The sequence below is a fragment of the Saccoglossus kowalevskii genome, chromosome 22 (genome assembly GCF_978046115.1).
Source record: "Saccoglossus kowalevskii chromosome 22, keSacKowa6.1, whole genome shotgun sequence".
Classification (NCBI taxonomy): domain Eukaryota; kingdom Metazoa; phylum Hemichordata; class Enteropneusta; family Harrimaniidae; genus Saccoglossus; species Saccoglossus kowalevskii.
In genome coordinates, this window is record NC_140662.1 from 984,006 (window position 1) to 1,002,355 (window position 18,350).

At 34.8% G+C, this 18,350-nt stretch overlaps 2 protein-coding genes across 2 annotated transcripts in view; one reads left to right on the forward strand and one right to left on the reverse strand.

The window, feature by feature from the left end:
- The first annotated feature begins 40 nt into the window (after window positions 1-40).
- LOC102808335 (cytochrome c oxidase assembly factor 1 homolog) lies at window positions 41-9,887 on the forward strand. Its single transcript, XM_006814508.3, has 4 exons — window positions 41-254; window positions 5,813-5,961; window positions 6,411-6,487; window positions 9,351-9,887. The coding sequence occupies exons 1-4, from the start codon at window positions 158-160 to the stop codon at window positions 9,439-9,441; spliced, it is 414 nt and encodes a 137-aa protein (XP_006814571.1). The 5' UTR covers window positions 41-157; the 3' UTR covers window positions 9,442-9,887.
- Window positions 9,888-11,806: 1,919 nt separating this feature from the next.
- The window catches only part of LOC100372609 (uncharacterized), a 36,918-nt gene continuing 30,374 nt past the window's right edge, over window positions 11,807-18,350 (reverse strand). Inside the window, exon 17 of the mRNA XM_085496158.1 lies at window positions 11,807-17,583. Within this exon, the coding sequence (XP_085352284.1) occupies window positions 13,253-17,583 (4,331 nt within the window). The 3' untranslated portion in view covers window positions 11,807-13,252. The remainder of the gene's footprint in view (window positions 17,584-18,350) is intronic.

Here is an 18,350-nt window from a genome sequence, read left to right on the forward strand (position 1 = left end):
GGTTAAAGGTCAATCTCGTGTTGCGAGCGATTGCCAATCTCTCACATTTGAATGCTGCTATATCGTTATTTTAATTATATTTATATTAGTATATTATTTTGTTTTCAAAAATATACACGAGTCTAAATACCCTATCAGAGGCGTCAAATCTAGCAAGATGCGACTACCATCAATGTCAACTTTGCAAAAGATTGCTATTTACGGTGGGATACTGTCACTTGGCGGATCTGGTATTATGTACACAAAGATACAAGGTAATGCAACCCAAAATAAAATTACATATATACTAGTACTCTAAAGCAAAGATCCTGGCACAATTAAAGAACTTGGCAATTATAATTACACAACACAACGATTTGTTAGTTATGCACTTTTTATAACATTTTTACATATATCTTATTACATGTATTTTAAAACTCTTTTTTTTTTTTGCTGTACTTACTCTATGTAAATCTTTTACACGGAGGCAATAAAGTTATTATTATGATTAATTAGCAGGCATTAAATTAAATGTAGGTGTGAACCTTCCCAGCTTTGTAATAATAATAATAATAACGTTATTGTCAATCTATCTCCATTGAGATCTGGACTAACATACAATAAAGATTAAAAAGATACTGAAAGTATATATTTAAAATATAAAAAATACAACAACAATAAATAAAAAGAAAAAAGAAATAAATAGTTCACATATAAATGTAAGAATGCATTATATTTTCAGGGCAGCTGGCAATCTCTGTATATTTTCTTTTCTCATAAGAAAGCATTTGTGAATGTATTTTGATATTTTGAGAATCAGTTTTTCATCTTTGTTATTTAGAAGAGTTTCTAATTTCTGTCTATTGGTATTGTTTTTAGGCTGTATGTTTAATTCTTTGAATATATCGTTTCTTTCATTGATGTATAATTTACAGTTTAGAAGAAAGTGTATTTCATCCTCTACTTCATTAGTTTTACAAATGGGACATTTTCTGTTGGATATATCTATGTTGCTGTGTCTTCCTGTTTCTATCTGTAAAACGTGCGCACTGATTCTTAATTTTGTCATTGCAGCTCTATGTGATGGGTTTTTAACAACTTCTAAATATTTTTCAAAAATATTATCAGTTTTTAGTAGCCTGTATGTACGGAGTTTGTTTTTATGATTTTTTCCTTTATTGTCATCATGCATTTCATTTTTAGCAAGTTCAGTGTACATACTTTTTAATTTGTCAGACACTGTGTTTATAATATTGTCATCATTGACATCTACATCAGGTAGATTGAAAATGTTTTTAACACTGGTGACCCAGTTTTGGGTATTCTGACTATCTAAATGGTTTCCAAGACTGAATGCTTCTGCCACCAGTGTGTTATGGGGCATTTTATTTATTTTAAGCCAATATTTTAGCATTTGCTTTATGCTAGAGAGAATCAGCATGCCAAGTATGTTACTTTGCAGTTCATCTTCAATAGGAATTTACAAAACTTCACATGAAGTTTCTCCATTGGAGAAGAAGTGTCTAACATAAATTTCTTTGAATTGATGATGTTGGATGTCCATACCTCACTGCAATACAAAAGAATGGGTTTGATGATTGAATCAAACATTTTCAAATATATTTTTTATAGGGAAATTGTTTTCAGAAATAAGTAATTGTTTAATTTTGAAACTTGCTTTCATAGCCCTGTTTTTTAAATATATTTGTGCCATGTCAAGTTTTCCAGTTGAATGTAGTTTAATTCCAAGATAAACATAATTTGATACTATTTCTAGTTCCTGGTTTTTTACATGAAATTTCATTTTTGACTCCCGTGTGCGAAGCACAAAAGGGAGTCTTTGCAGTTACCCTGTCTGTATGTCTGTATGTATGTATGTATGTATGTCACTTTTTTTGTTCCACCGTTATCTCAAGAACCACTAATCAAATTTTGATGAAACTTGGTACATAGATGCTCTGGGATAATGCGCAGAGTTGATTAGGTTTTGGTAAAAATCTATGAATATTAATTACCTAATTTGCATGATAATTAGCTGATTTTTAGCTGTTTCAAGACAGTTCCACTTATATCTGAAGAACCACTCATTGGATTTTGATGAAATTTGGCACATGGATGCTCTGAACTAGTGCGCAGATTTGATTAGTTTTGGGTAAAAATCTATGAATATTAATTACCTAATTTGCATGATAATTAACTGATTTTAAGGTGTTCAATGACTTTTCCACTGATTTTTGAAGAACCAATCATTGGATTTCAATGAAACTTGGCACATGGATGCTCTGAACTAATGCACAGATTTGATTAGTTTTGGGTAAAAATCTGTTAATATTATTAACTACCTAATTTACATAATGATTAATCAATTTTCAGCTTTTCCACTGATATCTCAAGTACTAATCATAACATTTCAATAAAACTTGGTACATAGGTGTCCTATGACACTGCACAGACCTGATGGTTTTTAGGGTAATATCAGTACATATTAATTACCTAATTTGCATAATTAATTAACTTTCAGCTTTTGATATTTCGAGTAGTAATGATCACGTTTGAATGAAACTTGGTACATAGTTACTTGAGGACTGTGCAGAGACCTAATTAGTTTTTTGGTAAATATTTGTGCATATTAATCACCTTATTAGCATAATTAGTTAATTTTCAGCTTTTCACCTGATATCTCAAGTACTAATCATCACATTTCAATGAGACTTGCGACATAGATATTCTAGGACTATGCAGAGACCTGATTAATTTTGAGATAAAAAATTGTGCCTATTAATTACCTAATTTGCATAATTAGTTAATTTTTTGCTGTTCTATGGCTGTTGCACTGATGTCTAAAAACCACTCATTGGATTTCAATGAAACTTTTAAATAGTACCCATCACATTTCAATGAACCTAAGACTATGCACCATATTAGTTTTTGGTAAATATTTATGCTTCTTAATCACCTAATTAACATAATTAATTAATACTAATATCTCAAGTATTGATCATCACATTTGAATAAAACTTGGTACATAAATGCTCTAGGACAATAGACAGCCTGATTAATTTTGGGTTAAAATCTGTTCATATTAATTCTCTAATTAGCATAATAAATAATATTTTTTTGGTTCTAATCACATTCCTTGGTACTTGGTACATTGTGCAGACCTTATTAGTTTTACACCTAAATCTGTTCATATTAGTTACCTTATTTGCGTAATTAGTTTTCAGCTATTCCATCAATATCTCAAGTATAAGTAATTTTTAATGTGTCTCCAAAACTCTCAGCACACGGGAGTTCTTTCTAAGCTTTCTTTGATTTTAAATAATTTGCCAGATTTATTAAATATGATTACTTTTGATTTTGTTATATTTATCTCTAATTTGTAATTATTTTAGAGCCTTCATGGGTGATCTGAAAATATCAAGGTTACTGGGATATGATGGAGGGGGCTTGCACGGTAACGCTAATAAGCATATTTGCCAGGTGCTTCTTTGAGTTGGACATTTTGTATTTATGCTTATTAAAAAAGTGCTAATGATGACAGAGTGGAAACAATCTGATTCTGACTTATAAGACCCTTGAGACCGTATATCAACAAAAAACCTTTATCTTGGCAACAAAACTAAAAGTAATGGTCTAAATTTGTTGCATATCTCACATTTTACAAATGCAATAATTATTTATGCATTTGAATGAGTACCGGGGGTAAATTGTGACAGAAAATTCAAAATTTTATAAGAGACAGGGGCGGATCTAGGATTCTGGAATAGGGGAGCCGATAAGTTGGCCGATGGCGCGAAGCCCTGTTGGTTGTTAAAAATAGGGGGGCCGCGGCCCCCTCGGCCCCCATCTAAATCGGCCAATGAGAGATTATTTCTTTTCTGTAAATTTACCTTGTCTGTATCATCATAGATGAAGATCAAGGTATATGAGAGGAAATGTCTGTCACTGTTGTTGTTGTTTTTTGTCGACTCCATCATAAAACCTTTCTTCTGGTTACAATTACTTAAAAAGTTTTTATCCAATTTCTTCGATTTCGGTATATTTTTTTAAGATATTATTTCAATTTCACCTAAAATTGTCTTCTTTTTGTGAATACAATTACTCAAATAATTTTTATCTAATCATCTTTATATTTGGGAATCTGATCTATCACGAAGATCAAGCTCAATTTTGTAAGTAGAAGATATGGGGTAAAATTTGACTGAAATAAAACACTTTTAGACATTGAAATAAGTGAACATAATGAGAACCAGATGTTTGTAATATTCTATATCTAAACTTTGTCAATTAGATAAATGTAGTAAACTGATTGACTGACTTTTTTCAGTACGAGTATAAATCAAAAAGTGTTAGTAGTTTTCCTGTCTTTTACAAATTTGACTAGTACTTTATTCTGCTTATATATATATATTACTGCACTATTATTTGGGACTTTATTATTACTATAAAAGACATTGAGATTAATACAGTACATGTAATATTAATTGAGGAACACTTCGGCTAGTATTTTTCTTGCCAAACTTTACTTTGATACATGTCTGTACTATTATTATTTAGGAACTTTTATACAATTAATGTTAAATTATTCTATAAGGGGCAATGAGATTAATAAGGTGCATGTAGTATTATTTGAGGAACATGATTACATTGTACAGCCAAAACAAGGTCAGCTTGGACGTTCAGTTGCGAGACATAACAAAAAAAACACAGCCAGTGATACATTTCGAAAATAAAAATACAAAATAAATGCAATCAGAGGCGCCAACCACTCATGTTAGAAATAAATAGAACGCGTTGTGGCACAATCTCACCAGCATCTTTCACTCATGCAATATAATTATGCTATTTTCCAACGCACTTATATTTAATACATTGACAAAAAACACCACAAGAAAAATGTAAATCAGGCTTGTAATTACTAGTAACTCAACTCGAACGCAATATTCATTACTGTAAAAGTGGATAAATTCGAACCAGCCAGCTCATGACATGAAACATCCGGTCGTCTTCGTTGATAACTCGCCAATTCACCACAATCGTGGTGGTAAACTGTTTAGCTGAATTTTCAAAAGATTGATATTCAATGCGTGTAGTAGACAAGTATAATCGTACTGTCACATGTTTTTCATCTTAGCCTTGTCTTTTCATCTTAACCGTCGCAGTTCGCTTCATTGAATGCTTAGTTTGATAATTGATAAACATATATTCAGTGTGAGACTGTTGCTTTCAAGTTGTGTTAATACAAAGATGATTTAAACTTGCCCTTTCTGTTGCCAACGTATTCAATATACGGAAATAGCATGTGTGCGTTTGCGTGAGTGAAAGATGCAGGTGAAATTTCTTGTCGCAACGCATTCTATTTATTTCCAATGCGCGCAGTCGGCGACTTCGATTGCGTTTATTTTGTTCTTTCATTCGCGATATCTATCGCTGGCACAATTTATTTTGTCATGTCCCACAACTGAATGTCCAAGCTGATTTTGTTTTGGCTGTAAAGGGCCGCGCCCTGTTAGAATAAGTCTCATAGCGCCGTATACAACGCATGTAAAATACATTGTTAATTTACATGAAATTCGACGACAACCATGCTTTAATTATTTTTTTTTTATATAGCTATGATTGCTCTTGTCCATTCATTTGTCAGAAATATTCATGTTTCTGGTCATCACACCATTTTCATGACAATTTTAAAATAAATTTTCTTCTGGTCAATTTAAAACAGTTTAATTTGAATACAAGTTTTTTATACCAGAATGTGTATTGATTTGTAACTTAAATAATTAAGAAAAGTATGACTTGTGTAATGTATTCATTTAATATTTATTTTTGACAGATAATTTAGTGTCTGGATCATATTATAGAAAATCTATGATTATTCTAAGTGAGCACAAACAATCTGTGGAAATGTTGGGTGCACCTATCAAAAGTAGATATTTAGATTTGGGTGACAAGTTCAACAGAGTTAATGGACTTAGTTGTACAGTAAGTAAATATTTAGTTTGTTTCATACTTGCAGTTTATTTGCTATCATCACCCAATGTAGATTTACATCAGTTATTGTTTTTGCTTTTATACTTTATATTTCAAAATGTTTAAGAGCATGAGACAGCAAAATGAATTGTCATTCCAAACACCAACAACAAACTCCTACTACAAGAACTGACAATATTCATCACAACACCTGTACAATCAGGAAATAATTATACATCGAATGATTATACAAGTTAAAATTTACGATAAATTTCTTCTTCTTTTTTTTTTAAATGTCAATTTTGTTTTGTATTTTTTTTATTGACTTTTAATGGTCTTTGGGGTTTGTCTTTTATAATTTCTATAATGTAATTGTTTCCGTATCTTATATCAAAATTGTTTTACATTGCAATGTAAATAACTTTTCACTCAATACTTTCTATATATGTTGATTATTTCAGATGAAGATACCAGTCAAAGGAAGAAAATCAAATGGTACATTATATAGCTGGGCAATGAGGAACTCACCTGACAAAGAGTAAGAATATGTTATATCTTTTGAAGATAGTGTTGTGTTCAACCAAACTGTTCTATTGCAAAGAATTATGGTGATCTTTTTGGCAAAGACTCACAGGCAAAATCAAAAAAAAAATTTTTTCTGAAAAATGCTCATAATTCTTAAAATATCTACCGCAGTTTACATTGATGCACCCTTGGAAATATACATAATCCTGTTTGTTTATTTGGTGTTTGTGTAGTATTCCATGAGATACATGTAATGACTATAATGTAACATGAAAAACTTAGAACATGATATTTTTGTAAGTTTGCAATAGTTGTGATGAATATTTTCTCTGGTGATATGCAAATTATTATGCTATTCATTGACTGATATGTAAATTGCATGAGGCAAAACCCTGGATGCCAGGGTTTGATGTATTTAAATTTCATGTTTATTCTTTGATATCAATATTAGGATCCCTTTGTCTTATGCAATGGTATTAAATTAGTATGTCTCCATCCGTCTGTGCGTCCGTGAGTCCATCTAGAGTTATATCTCAGAATCCCTTGGACCGATTCCGTTCATTCCTTGCATGTGCCTAGTACTTTATGTGGGACATATGCACATGCAGTGGTTTAGCGATTCGATTCAAAATGGCCAACTGGCAGCCATCTTATTTTTTGAAAATGTTGTATTTTGGACATGCTTTATCAGTTTTCATTCAAACTTGGTACATAGATTAAACATGTTAGGATACATGTTCATGACGATTTATTTCACAATTGGATCAAAGATGGTCGACTGGCAGCCATCTTGTTTTTTGAAAATGTTGTATTTTGAACATGCTTTGTCAGTTTTCATTCAAATTTAGTACATAAATCATACATGTTAGAATACATGTCCCCGACTGTCCGTGAGTTCCTGAGTCTGTCCATTCGTCCATGTGTCCGTCCGTCCCTCAGTCTGTCCTGAGTCATATTTCAGAATCCTGTAGACCGATTCCGTTCATTCTTTGCATGTGCCTAGTACCTTATGTGGGACATATGCACATGCAGTGGTTTAGAATTCGATTCAAAATGGCCGACTGGCAGCCATCTTGTTTTTTGAAAATGTTGTATTTTGGACATGCTGTGTCAGTTGTCATTCAAACTTGGTACATAGATTATACATGTTAGGATACATGTCCATAACATTTTTTATTTCGCAATGGGATCATTTTTTTTTTTTTTTATGCGGTATCTTGGACGTGCTCTGTCAGTTTGCATTCAAATTTGGCACATACATGTACTTTATACATGTTAGGATGCATGTCCATGACAATTTGTTTCAAAATCTGGTCAAGGATGGCCGATTGACAGCCATCTGACTTTTTGGCCTTACTACTATATTTCCACAATCAACACCCTTGGCCCCCCACAATCTTTTTAAAGCAGTTTTCTTACTTGCATCATAGAGCTTCTTATTTGCAACGATTTATTTGAATGACATACACAATGCATATTATCGCATAGTACAACACATGCCATAACATGTCTTGTCGGCTAGGCAATAATGACGTTTTTTTCTGACGTGAAAAAAGGCTCTAACAAATTTTAAAAAAACTTTGTGGTATAACTGTGTGGCATGGGCATACCCAGTTGCCAGACGCCAAATATACACAAATATATCCGTGACTCATACGTTGCAATACTCATACACGCATACCTTTTTTACACAATGTTGTCGGTCAACAATCATTTCATTGCGGGGATATAGTTCAGGGAACAAAACATTTTTTGCGAGATCTTTCAATTTATTTATTTCGAGACACATTTGTACTTTTGAAAATTGTCGAAAACATCATATATAAATTTGAGAATCATTTGCATATTCAAAGCATATTGTCAGCGAATTATTTGTTGACGAGCCCCTCTAATGAACCCTGCTATTATCATGACCAGCCAGGCCCACCAATAACTAATCCACAGCTTGGTTCGTCTTGCCATCAACAATGGGGTGAAAACCATCCATTTTCCCTTCTCGTAACTGACCTAGTTCACCTCTGTTTTCACTGAAGAAACAAGAATCGAGCATGTTTACAAGCCCTGTAACTGCGAACGTCTTTTTTGCACACATACACTAAGGGAGTTATTGCAGTGTTTACGCACACAGTCCCTCCCCATTGGTGCATACCTCAGCCTGTGCCCTGTGCACTCACTCGGGCCCCTAAAGTGACCGGACAAATAATAGTAATAATTTCTTGTTAGCTCCATGATATCACTTACATCATCACCTCCGTAATTACATAAACATACCCAGAGATTGAACAACTCAGGATTAACACCTTCCAGTTGCAAAAACCTATGACTGACAGTCATTTTGAGTAGTCCGTAGCTCTTACGCAGAAATCACAATGACATCACTCCGAACTTGTAAATTAACATCGAAATTGTTTCGTGGATGTATTCAAGTTTGTGTATGACATGAAAATAAAGCACCATGGGCGTCAAGATTGCCGAAAAGTGTGATTTTGCGGAGCACCTTGAAGCGAGGTTTCACACGAGTGTCATTTGCATACTGAAAACTGGCAGCCATCTACGTTTCAATCATCTTCTTCTACTTGAAAACAAACCACTGTGTCATACTTCATCAGCAATATTTTTCTACTGCCTTTGAAACATTGACCATATTGCAATTCAAAGTCATAGTGAATTGTGCGATAGTTTCGACCCAATCAAGGGCAACTCCATCAACCACAAATCATGTCCACTTGTGCGATTGATATACTTATCCCACAATGCACTTTATTTCAAAATTACAGTATGATATATGGACCAAAACTTCAGAGGCAACCCTCTTAGTTTAGAGGAAATGAGTATTTATTTGCAGATGCGATAATAAACTTCTTTAATTCTTTCAGCTGGGACATCTTAAAACTACAATTGCAGCTAGAAAACTCATCAAAGATCATCACAATCTACCCCAAAACTGAGAAGGAATTAGACAAGTAATATATGTAACATAGCTAAACTGTACACAAAAACAACTTTACAACAACAACTGTGTGCATGGCTGGATATCACAGACACTCAGCATCATGAGCTAGTCACAAGTCATAGAGAATGGACTACGGATATGTCAACTTTTCTACTTTATTTCATGCAAATTCAATGCATGATTAGAATAAAATAAGTGAAGACTGAGTTGGCTGGTGACACATGTATGGACCATTTCTATGCAGAAAACGTTTGTTTGAGATGGTGGCTTTCAAAATAGTTTAACTGAATTGTGTATTGAGAAAATTAGAGGCATATTTAAAATTACAATTTTTAGGCTACCTATCAAACATGTAGCATGTCAGCTAGCTCTCCTTTTTGAGATGCTCAGTGTGATCGCCATCTAATTCACATTATTGAATTTTATATTAATACAAAAGTAATAAATTTGATTGTACATATGTGGTTTGCAAACTGTTGTTTATCCCAGAGTACAAGCACCACCAAGTTTAATTTAATCTGATGAGTTGGTCATTGATATATCAGAAATTTGTCCAATTTATGCAAATTATTGAATTCATATGCATAATAGATCTCAAAGTAACCAGGTCTGTGAATTATTCAAGAAATTTTCAGAGGGTTTTCAGAGGAACAGACACAGTAACCACAGACTCCTATTGTGTGCTTCACACACAGTAGTCAAAGATATTGCAGCCCAAATAAGGGAGTTGTGCAACATCATGGTGTACCCATCTATATATGGCCAGTAATATGTATTACCACAAGGTCTGAAGGCTGAATGATGTGAAGAAATCGAAAAGTCAACATCACTAGAAACACAATTACAGCAGTTATGAGAATTATTTGAAGTCAGTCAGCAAGATGCCAACTGCTTTGCAAAGTACAAATATTACAGTTCACTGTAATGATTATACCCTATACAATATTTTTAGCCTTTTATTATTCAAAGTGTTGTTAGCAACAAGTGGTAGGCAGGATTACAGGTCTTTTTGCCCAACATCACATCAAACATAAGGAAACTATTATAGCCTTGGCCTTTGGCAGATAATATACCCACTAAACATCATAGGTCAGGTAAGGTAGCAAGGAACTGATAAATATATTGGGGTGTAAACTATCAGCTTTAATGCAAATGCTAAAATAATCACTTGCATACAATTTCTTTGACCAGATGCAAGTGGCACATTGGAGGCACCTGTATGTGAAATTTAAGGAGTTGACACAAATCTGAGAGATCCATGAAACAGGACTGCATTTTTCTTGTCAAATATCTAATTGTAAATGAATACATTTTAGGTGTTTTCCTTCCTTTACTATTAGTAGTTTTAGATTTGTTTTTTCTTTCACAAGTCTGAGAGGTACCTGCATACAAATATTAACACTAACCAGTTTTCAAAATGAAGTTAAAAATATTCCTTTTCCCACAAAAAAATTTAAGACACTAATGAAATTACCAACTCTCAGATGGACTTGCAATAATAAGTACAAAATGAACAATTCCATGAGGTTCACCCCAGGTAAATAGTTATTCAATGACAGACATTAACCTGCACTGATCCATTACAATGATCTATGTAAATTACGCACATACAGCAGACAAATTTCTCAGCAAGTCTAAGTTACATATCTGTTACAATAGATCACATGAAAACTTTTTCCATAGAAACTAGCAGCGAACGACATATTTTGCCAACTGCACCTTGTCCTGAACTGTCGTTTAACAAGTCATGGTTGCAGTTAGGGGAAATGTTATTCATGCCAAAAATAAAATTACAGACCAAAAGCATAGTCTGTAATTGAGTGAAGAAATGGCTAGTCAAGTATCAACAGAAATTAGATACATTTTAAATTATTCTTCTCAAATCAAAATATATGGTCAGAAATTCAACAGGATATGCTATGAATTTTTTGTATCCACATTTCCCTTGTGCTGGCTCATGTACAGAGATATAGTAGTATGATCAAAAAGCAAGATTGCAGGTAGTCAACCATCTTTGACCAGATTGCAAAACTAATTGTCATGGACATGCATAATTTGAAGAGAAAAAAAAATGTCAATAACGATACATTTTGAATTTGAACACAAAACAAATCATCATGGACATGCATCTCAACATATATATTTGTATCAAATTTGAACAAAAACCAACAAATCATGTCCAATAAACCACATTTTCCAAAAAAACAAGATGACCCAGGTGATGCACGCCCTGAAAAAGACCAAATTATAATTCCCCATTCGAATGAAGGCAACACGCGAGTATGCTTTTTTTTTTCAATATTTTTATTTCAAATTAATCTTTTTCATACTTTTTCCAAGCATCCTTTCATACAAGGAATTGAACTCTCACAACTAATGTCCCTCTTGAAGAATTTTTTTCCTGTTTGAGTAAAATTAATGATCAAAAAGATCAAATAATAAACAATCAAAAAGCTGTGAAATAGCACTAATATGTTACAAATTACATCACCCACCTTAAAATACATTCAATATAAAAAAAATAGTCTACAATTTTTGTTTAAACCTCCAAAAACATTCTACAATGTGATCATGGAAAACCTATGTCACATTAACCTAAATGTGACAATTCCACAATGTGTTATAAAACTTCAATGAAGTAACTTTGCAATCACATTCTATATCTCTACATTATTTAGCTGCGTGTAGTTTATCATAAAGTATGTGTTTTTTGGACATGAAAATTGAAGTAAAGTTCAACTTCAGTTATACGCATTTTGCTACTACAACACCTTCCTCTACAATATATTCTTCCCTTAAATAAATTTGTATGGTTTTTATACTACAAATGGCAAGCCAATCACAAACTCCCAGTAAAGGAGTGTTACCAGTGAATAAATTGACTGTATTTAGAATATGGCAAGTTGAATGTTTCTGTTTTGATACTACCTCCATAAATATTCAATATTTAGCTCTGCTGCAAGGTTCATTATTAAGGTAAAATAACCTGATCAGATAGTGTTATCTGTAGTAATACACACATAACTGAAGTTGGGGGGGGGGGGGGCAAATAAGTGGTGAAAGTACATTTATAAAATGCCTAATACATACATCAGATTAATAAGTAGACTCAGAAATATGAACTTTTAACCATACATTCCAATAGCTCTCACCAAAATATTATCAAGAAATAAGCTTTGACTAGTAGGTGATTGAACACTGACCACTCAAAAAATAATGCTTATGTAAAGGCCAGCTTATATTACAATGAAGAAATGTTGGCATGCACCAAAATATAAAGCATTACGTTGAAACAAAAAATGTAGACGTATTGAAAAGATTATGTATATACACGAGGACAAAAGCCTCCCCTCAAGTTTCACTTCACGTCTTTTACGATATTGTGCTAGTTCGTGTATCTTGTGTTTTTAATATATATATACATCGAGAAAGATGATAGTCGTGCATATTACAGTAGCTTTGTTGATAAGTGTTGCAAAGTCCTACTCTTTACAATACAGTTCACATACACTTACTGCTTTAAAAATATTTGATACATTTCAGACATTTGTAATTCAGACCAAGGAACACTGACTGACAACATATTTGCAACACTATAAAATTAAGTAAAACTTAGAGTGGGGACTTTTTGTCTAATACAATATACCTTTGGGGGGTGTTTAGGAATGTACAGCATTTACTTCATCATAAGCATAGACAGCAGTCTGATTGTAACTCCAAAGTGAGTTTAACTCGTGATAGGCGGGTGGTGGAGAATTTGAAATTCAGTGAAAACCAGGATCACAGAATTGTATACTATCCTACCATATAAAAAATTCCCCACATCTACCTTCTATCATAGTAACCCCCTCCCCTTTCCCTTCGTCTATCAGCATACACATCTCTTCTTCTTGTATCCCGATATCTATCATCATAGTAATCTTCATATCGCTGTCTATCATATTCACGTTCATCATACCTAGCGTCTTTCCTTCTGTCATAATCCCTATAATCAAGTAGCCTAGAGTTGTCTCTTTCATTGTAGTACTCTTCATACCTTCCCCTGATTACCTCACTTTCTCTTGTCCTATCTCTTCTACCTCGTTCCCACGGATCCACTATATTATATTGTGGTTCCTCATGATAGCTTCTATAAACTTTTGCTGGTTGAGACACTCTGTTATCATATTCATTTTCTGAATCACTTGACATTTGTCTTTTATTGTTCCTTGTAACAGTCTCTCTTTCTTTGGATTGGTCCCTATACTGAAGAGGTTTTATTGTGGATCTTTTTTCTTTGCTTGATTCTTCACCCGAGTCTTCATCACTTGAACTTCCACTTGAACTGTCACTTGACTCATCACTAGAACTACCGCCGCTACTATCACTGGAGTCATCACTGCTGCTGCTGCTACTACTGCTGCCACTAGTGTCTGAATCCACTTTCTTAGCTTTTGTATTTTTTTTAGCAGGTGCTTTATCATTCTCACTGCTGCTGGATTCCTCAGTAGAAGATTCATCTTCACTTGAGGATTCTCTTGCTTGCTCTCTATGTTGTCTTTGTATATTCTCACCACCATGATTTGATCTTGCTCTGTGTCTACTTTCCTCATGATTCCGACTTTCACCTCTGTTGACACTTCCATGGTCTTGTCTTTCTTTCTGTAATCTATTTTCCTCAGACCTTCTGCTTACCAGATTCTCAGAATCCCTGTCAAATCTATCATGCGAATAGCCACTTCCTGATCTATAATCCCCGTTATTTCTTCTATCATGGTAATTTGGTTGTTCTATTCTACTGCTATAACTTTGTCTGTCCTCCAAATGTTCTGTTCTATATCTTCCATAGCTATCATTGGCTCTTATGTCATTCTCATCTCTACCATCATTGTATGCCTGCCTTATTCTATCATCACCATAGCCTGTTCTATGTTGTCTATCACTGTCGTAAATGTGTTGCTCCCTTCTTCCTGTTCTATTGCTGGGGCCACGTTCTCTTCCAATTTGTTCAGAGCTTCGAGATGCACTCTCATAGCCCCGCCTCTGAATACTCTCATTGTATTCTCCATGTTGATACCTACTTTCCATTCTAATTGTTCTTTCTACCTTTTTCTCATGACTCCTTTCTCGCCTATCATTTTCTTGACTAGGCCTGTTCACCCTTCTTTCATGAACCCCTATTCTTCCATCATCCTCCTGACTAGATCTATCTGCCCTCCTTGCATGACCCCTCTCTCTCCTGTCATCATACTGGCCAGATCTATCTCTTCTCTCATCCTCTGGGCTTGACCTTTCCACCCTCCTCACCAGATCTACATCCCTTCTTGCATCTTGTCTTGACCTGTCCATCCTCCTCCCACTGTCTCTGCCTCTGTCTCTGTCTCTTTTCTCATCCTCCTGGCTAGATCTTTCCATCCTCCTCTCATGGTCCCTCAATGTTCTCTCATCATCCTGTCTTGGCCTGTTTACCCTCCTCTCGCAGTCTCTTTCTCTTTCATCATCTTGGCTAGGTCTGTCCACCCTCTCACGGTCTCTTTCTCTTCTGTCACCTTCCTGGCTAGGCCTGTCCACCCTCCTTTCACGGTCTCTGTCTCTTTTCTCGTCCTCCTGGCTATGCCTGTCTATCCTTCTTGCATAGTCCTTCTGTCTTCTTTCATCCTCCTGTCTACGCCTATCTCCCCTCCTTGGAAGGTCCCTCTCGCTTCTCTCATCCTCCTCACTTGACCAGTCCACTCTCCTTGCATGGTCTCTCTCTCTTCTATCATCCTCTTGGTGAGGTCTGTCCAATCTTGCATGGTCCTTCTCTCTTCTCTTATCCTCTTTGCTGAATCCTCCTCTTGTCCCCTCATGATCACTCTCTCTTCTTTTATCCTCTCTACTAGATTTGTTTACTCTTTTTTCATGACCCTTTTCACTTCTTTCATCTTCATGGTTTTGCCTTTCAATTCTCCCAAAACTATTCCTCTCCCTTCTACTAACGTCTTGGCGAGATCTCGCCATCCTACTTTCGTGTCTATCATCTTCACGGAGACCTTTTCTATCACTCTGTCTATCTAGTTCTGGTTCCCTGCTGTCAACTTCTTCATCGTCATCATCCTCTTCCTCCTCTTCTTCTCCCTCCTCCTCTTCTTCCTCCTCACTAGTTGAGTCATCGGTAGAAATACTAATTTGTCTACGCCTTTCCTCTATTCTGACATCTTCTTTCCCTTTCCTATTATTACTTCTCCCAGAAAAATGTTCATCACCAGATACTTTCCGTTCTATAATCTCACTCTTTTGGCGAGGAATGGCATCATCTTCTAATTCTGATTCAGAATCTGATGATGCTGAAGATGATTCAGAATCAGACTTTCTTCTATCCCTGTCTCCTCTATTTCTGACTAGATTCTGTTCCATATCATCATGTCTTTGCTCTCTTGATGAATAGTTGTTTTTTTCATTTCTTGAAATAGATTTCTTTTTATTCATATCGTCACTGCTGTGTATTGATATTTCCCTTTCCCTTCGATTTTGTTGATATTTATCCAAATAGTTTTTTCTATCAGGAGAATGTCCCTTTTTGCTGTGGGCTTTTCTTACAGTTTTCTCTCTGTTTATCTCATCTCTCCTAGTTGTGTTTCTGTCAATACTCCTACTTCCCATATTTCGTTCTTCTTTTGTGTAATGAATTTCTTCACTAGAATCTCTGTATTTCTTTTCATCTCTCTGTTGCACTCTTTTTCTGACATCTCTTGCATCTGAATAATGTCTATCGTTTCTTGAAAGTGTTGACGTCTTTTCATTTATTTGGTCTGTAGAGTCTTCTTCACTAGAATACAACTCTATTCGAGCCCTTAGATCAATTCTACTTTTGTCACTTTTACCTCCCCTTGGGTCAGCATAAGCTAGCCTGTTGCTTCTTTCAGAATCAGCATGCCGACTCTCTCCATCTTTGTATCCCTCCCTTCTTCTACTAGTGTTTTTTATTGTATTAGACTCTCTACTTCCATCTCGCCTACTCCTATCATGTCTCACTTCCTCCTCACTTGATTCTTCATCATTTCTTTGTTTTGGTATAACTTGTACTTCCCTTCGCATCACACCAGTATCATGTCTCTTATCTTTTGTTTTACTTGATCTCCTGTTATCTTCATCTCTCCTACTTTCTCTCTCACTATGCTCGTTTCTTCTCACAAGTGATTCTTCATCACTGGAATCCACAGCTTTTTTATGAATGATTACCTTTCTCTCCTGCCTGCTTTTATTTTGATACTCTTCATCACTAGCATAATGATTTGTTCTATTTTGTCCAGAACTTGTTTCTACTTTTCCAGAATGTCTGTTGGATTCTCTTTGACCCCTCACACTTTCCTGTCTTTTTTTCACAGTATCTTTTTTAGAAATGTTCTTCTCACTAGTACGACTATAGCCCTCTTGCCTTCCTTCTGTACTCTCATCACTGAAATTTCCTCTAACTTCCATGTCTCTTTCTTCTCTTTTACTTTTATATCTCTCAGCTGACTTTCTGTCTTGTTTGTGTCTTTCATCTTTTCTTGTTTTTTCTTTGACATGTATGCCATCCTTTTCAGTTTTATTATGACTCTGTTTATCCTTTCTAGATTTATCTTGTGCAAGTGTTTCATCATTTGCATATGATTCAGTGTTTCGCCCTTTCTCGTTAGACTGTTTTGAATCTCTTACTTTCTGTCGACTTGTTTGATGTTCTTTTTCTTTTCTTTCTTTAGCTTTTTCTCTAGGCCCTTTTTTTTCTTTTTCCTCAATTCGGCTACCTTTCTTCTCTTTTTCAACTCCTTGACGTCCTCTATTGTCATATTCTTTCTCTTGATGTACTCTACTTCCACGTTCTTTCTGGTGATGCCTCCTACTCTCCAGTTTTTCTTCTTGAGCTGCTCTGTTATCCCTTTTATCTTTATTGCTTATTCTTTCATTTACTAATTTATTGCCATGCTCTTTGTCCATATTCATTGTTTGATCTCTGACGTCCCTACTTCGTTTTCTGGTGTCTTTGTCTCTTGACTTTCTCCTTGCATCTTGAGTTCTTTCTTTTCTGCTAACTGCACTCTTCTTTTGATTACTTTCACTTCTATGATGCCCTTTTTCTTTTGACCTTTCTTTCCGTTTCTGAGCTTGTTTCATTTTTCTTTTTTTCTTTTCATCCTCAGAATCAGAAGACTCTTCTGCAATAAGATACAAGAAATAATAAGTCATTGTCACTTTGAAACACAGTCAGATAAGAAAGATGAGAAGTAGAGATAAACTTCTGCACATTTGGTTGAATCACTAAAAAATGCAATGTGGAACTTAAATCCAGTATGTAGAATCATTGTAGTGAGTTCAAGTGAAATCATGCAAGCCATCTCAGAGAAAAAGTTGTTCAAATGATGTGCACCTGTATCTCAATATGTATGATCCTAATACAAAGCCCTGTTCATCTGTTAGAAAGGATTTCGGGCACATTTACAGACTGCAATTTTAGAATTTTAGAGGAACATGTTGGATTAGTGGTGCAAAGTGTGAAAATAGAATGCAAAGTAGTGGAGTAGCGGTGACTGTCATTTCGACAAATTTGATCAAGTCACACAACCTATGGTATTACCTATTCCTTATATGCAAACTTTCAACTGAATCAGGCAATATATTAGTGAGGAATCAGCATGGACAAGAAATACAATGGCCATTAGTCAGCCATTTTTTTTTTAATCTTAAAAAATATGACAAACACCTGTAACTCAATATACAAAGTTTGAATGAAGTCACCATGGTGACAGCCCCGGTTACGAAATAGTGAATGTGTGATTTTGATGCATATTTGCCATTCAAATGGCTGCCATTCAGCCATCTGGAATCAGATCATGAAACAAATCCATGTGCATAAGTCTGATATACATGTGAAGTTTTAACATGATCGGGCCAAGCATGTGTGAGATATGGCTGGATATGGACA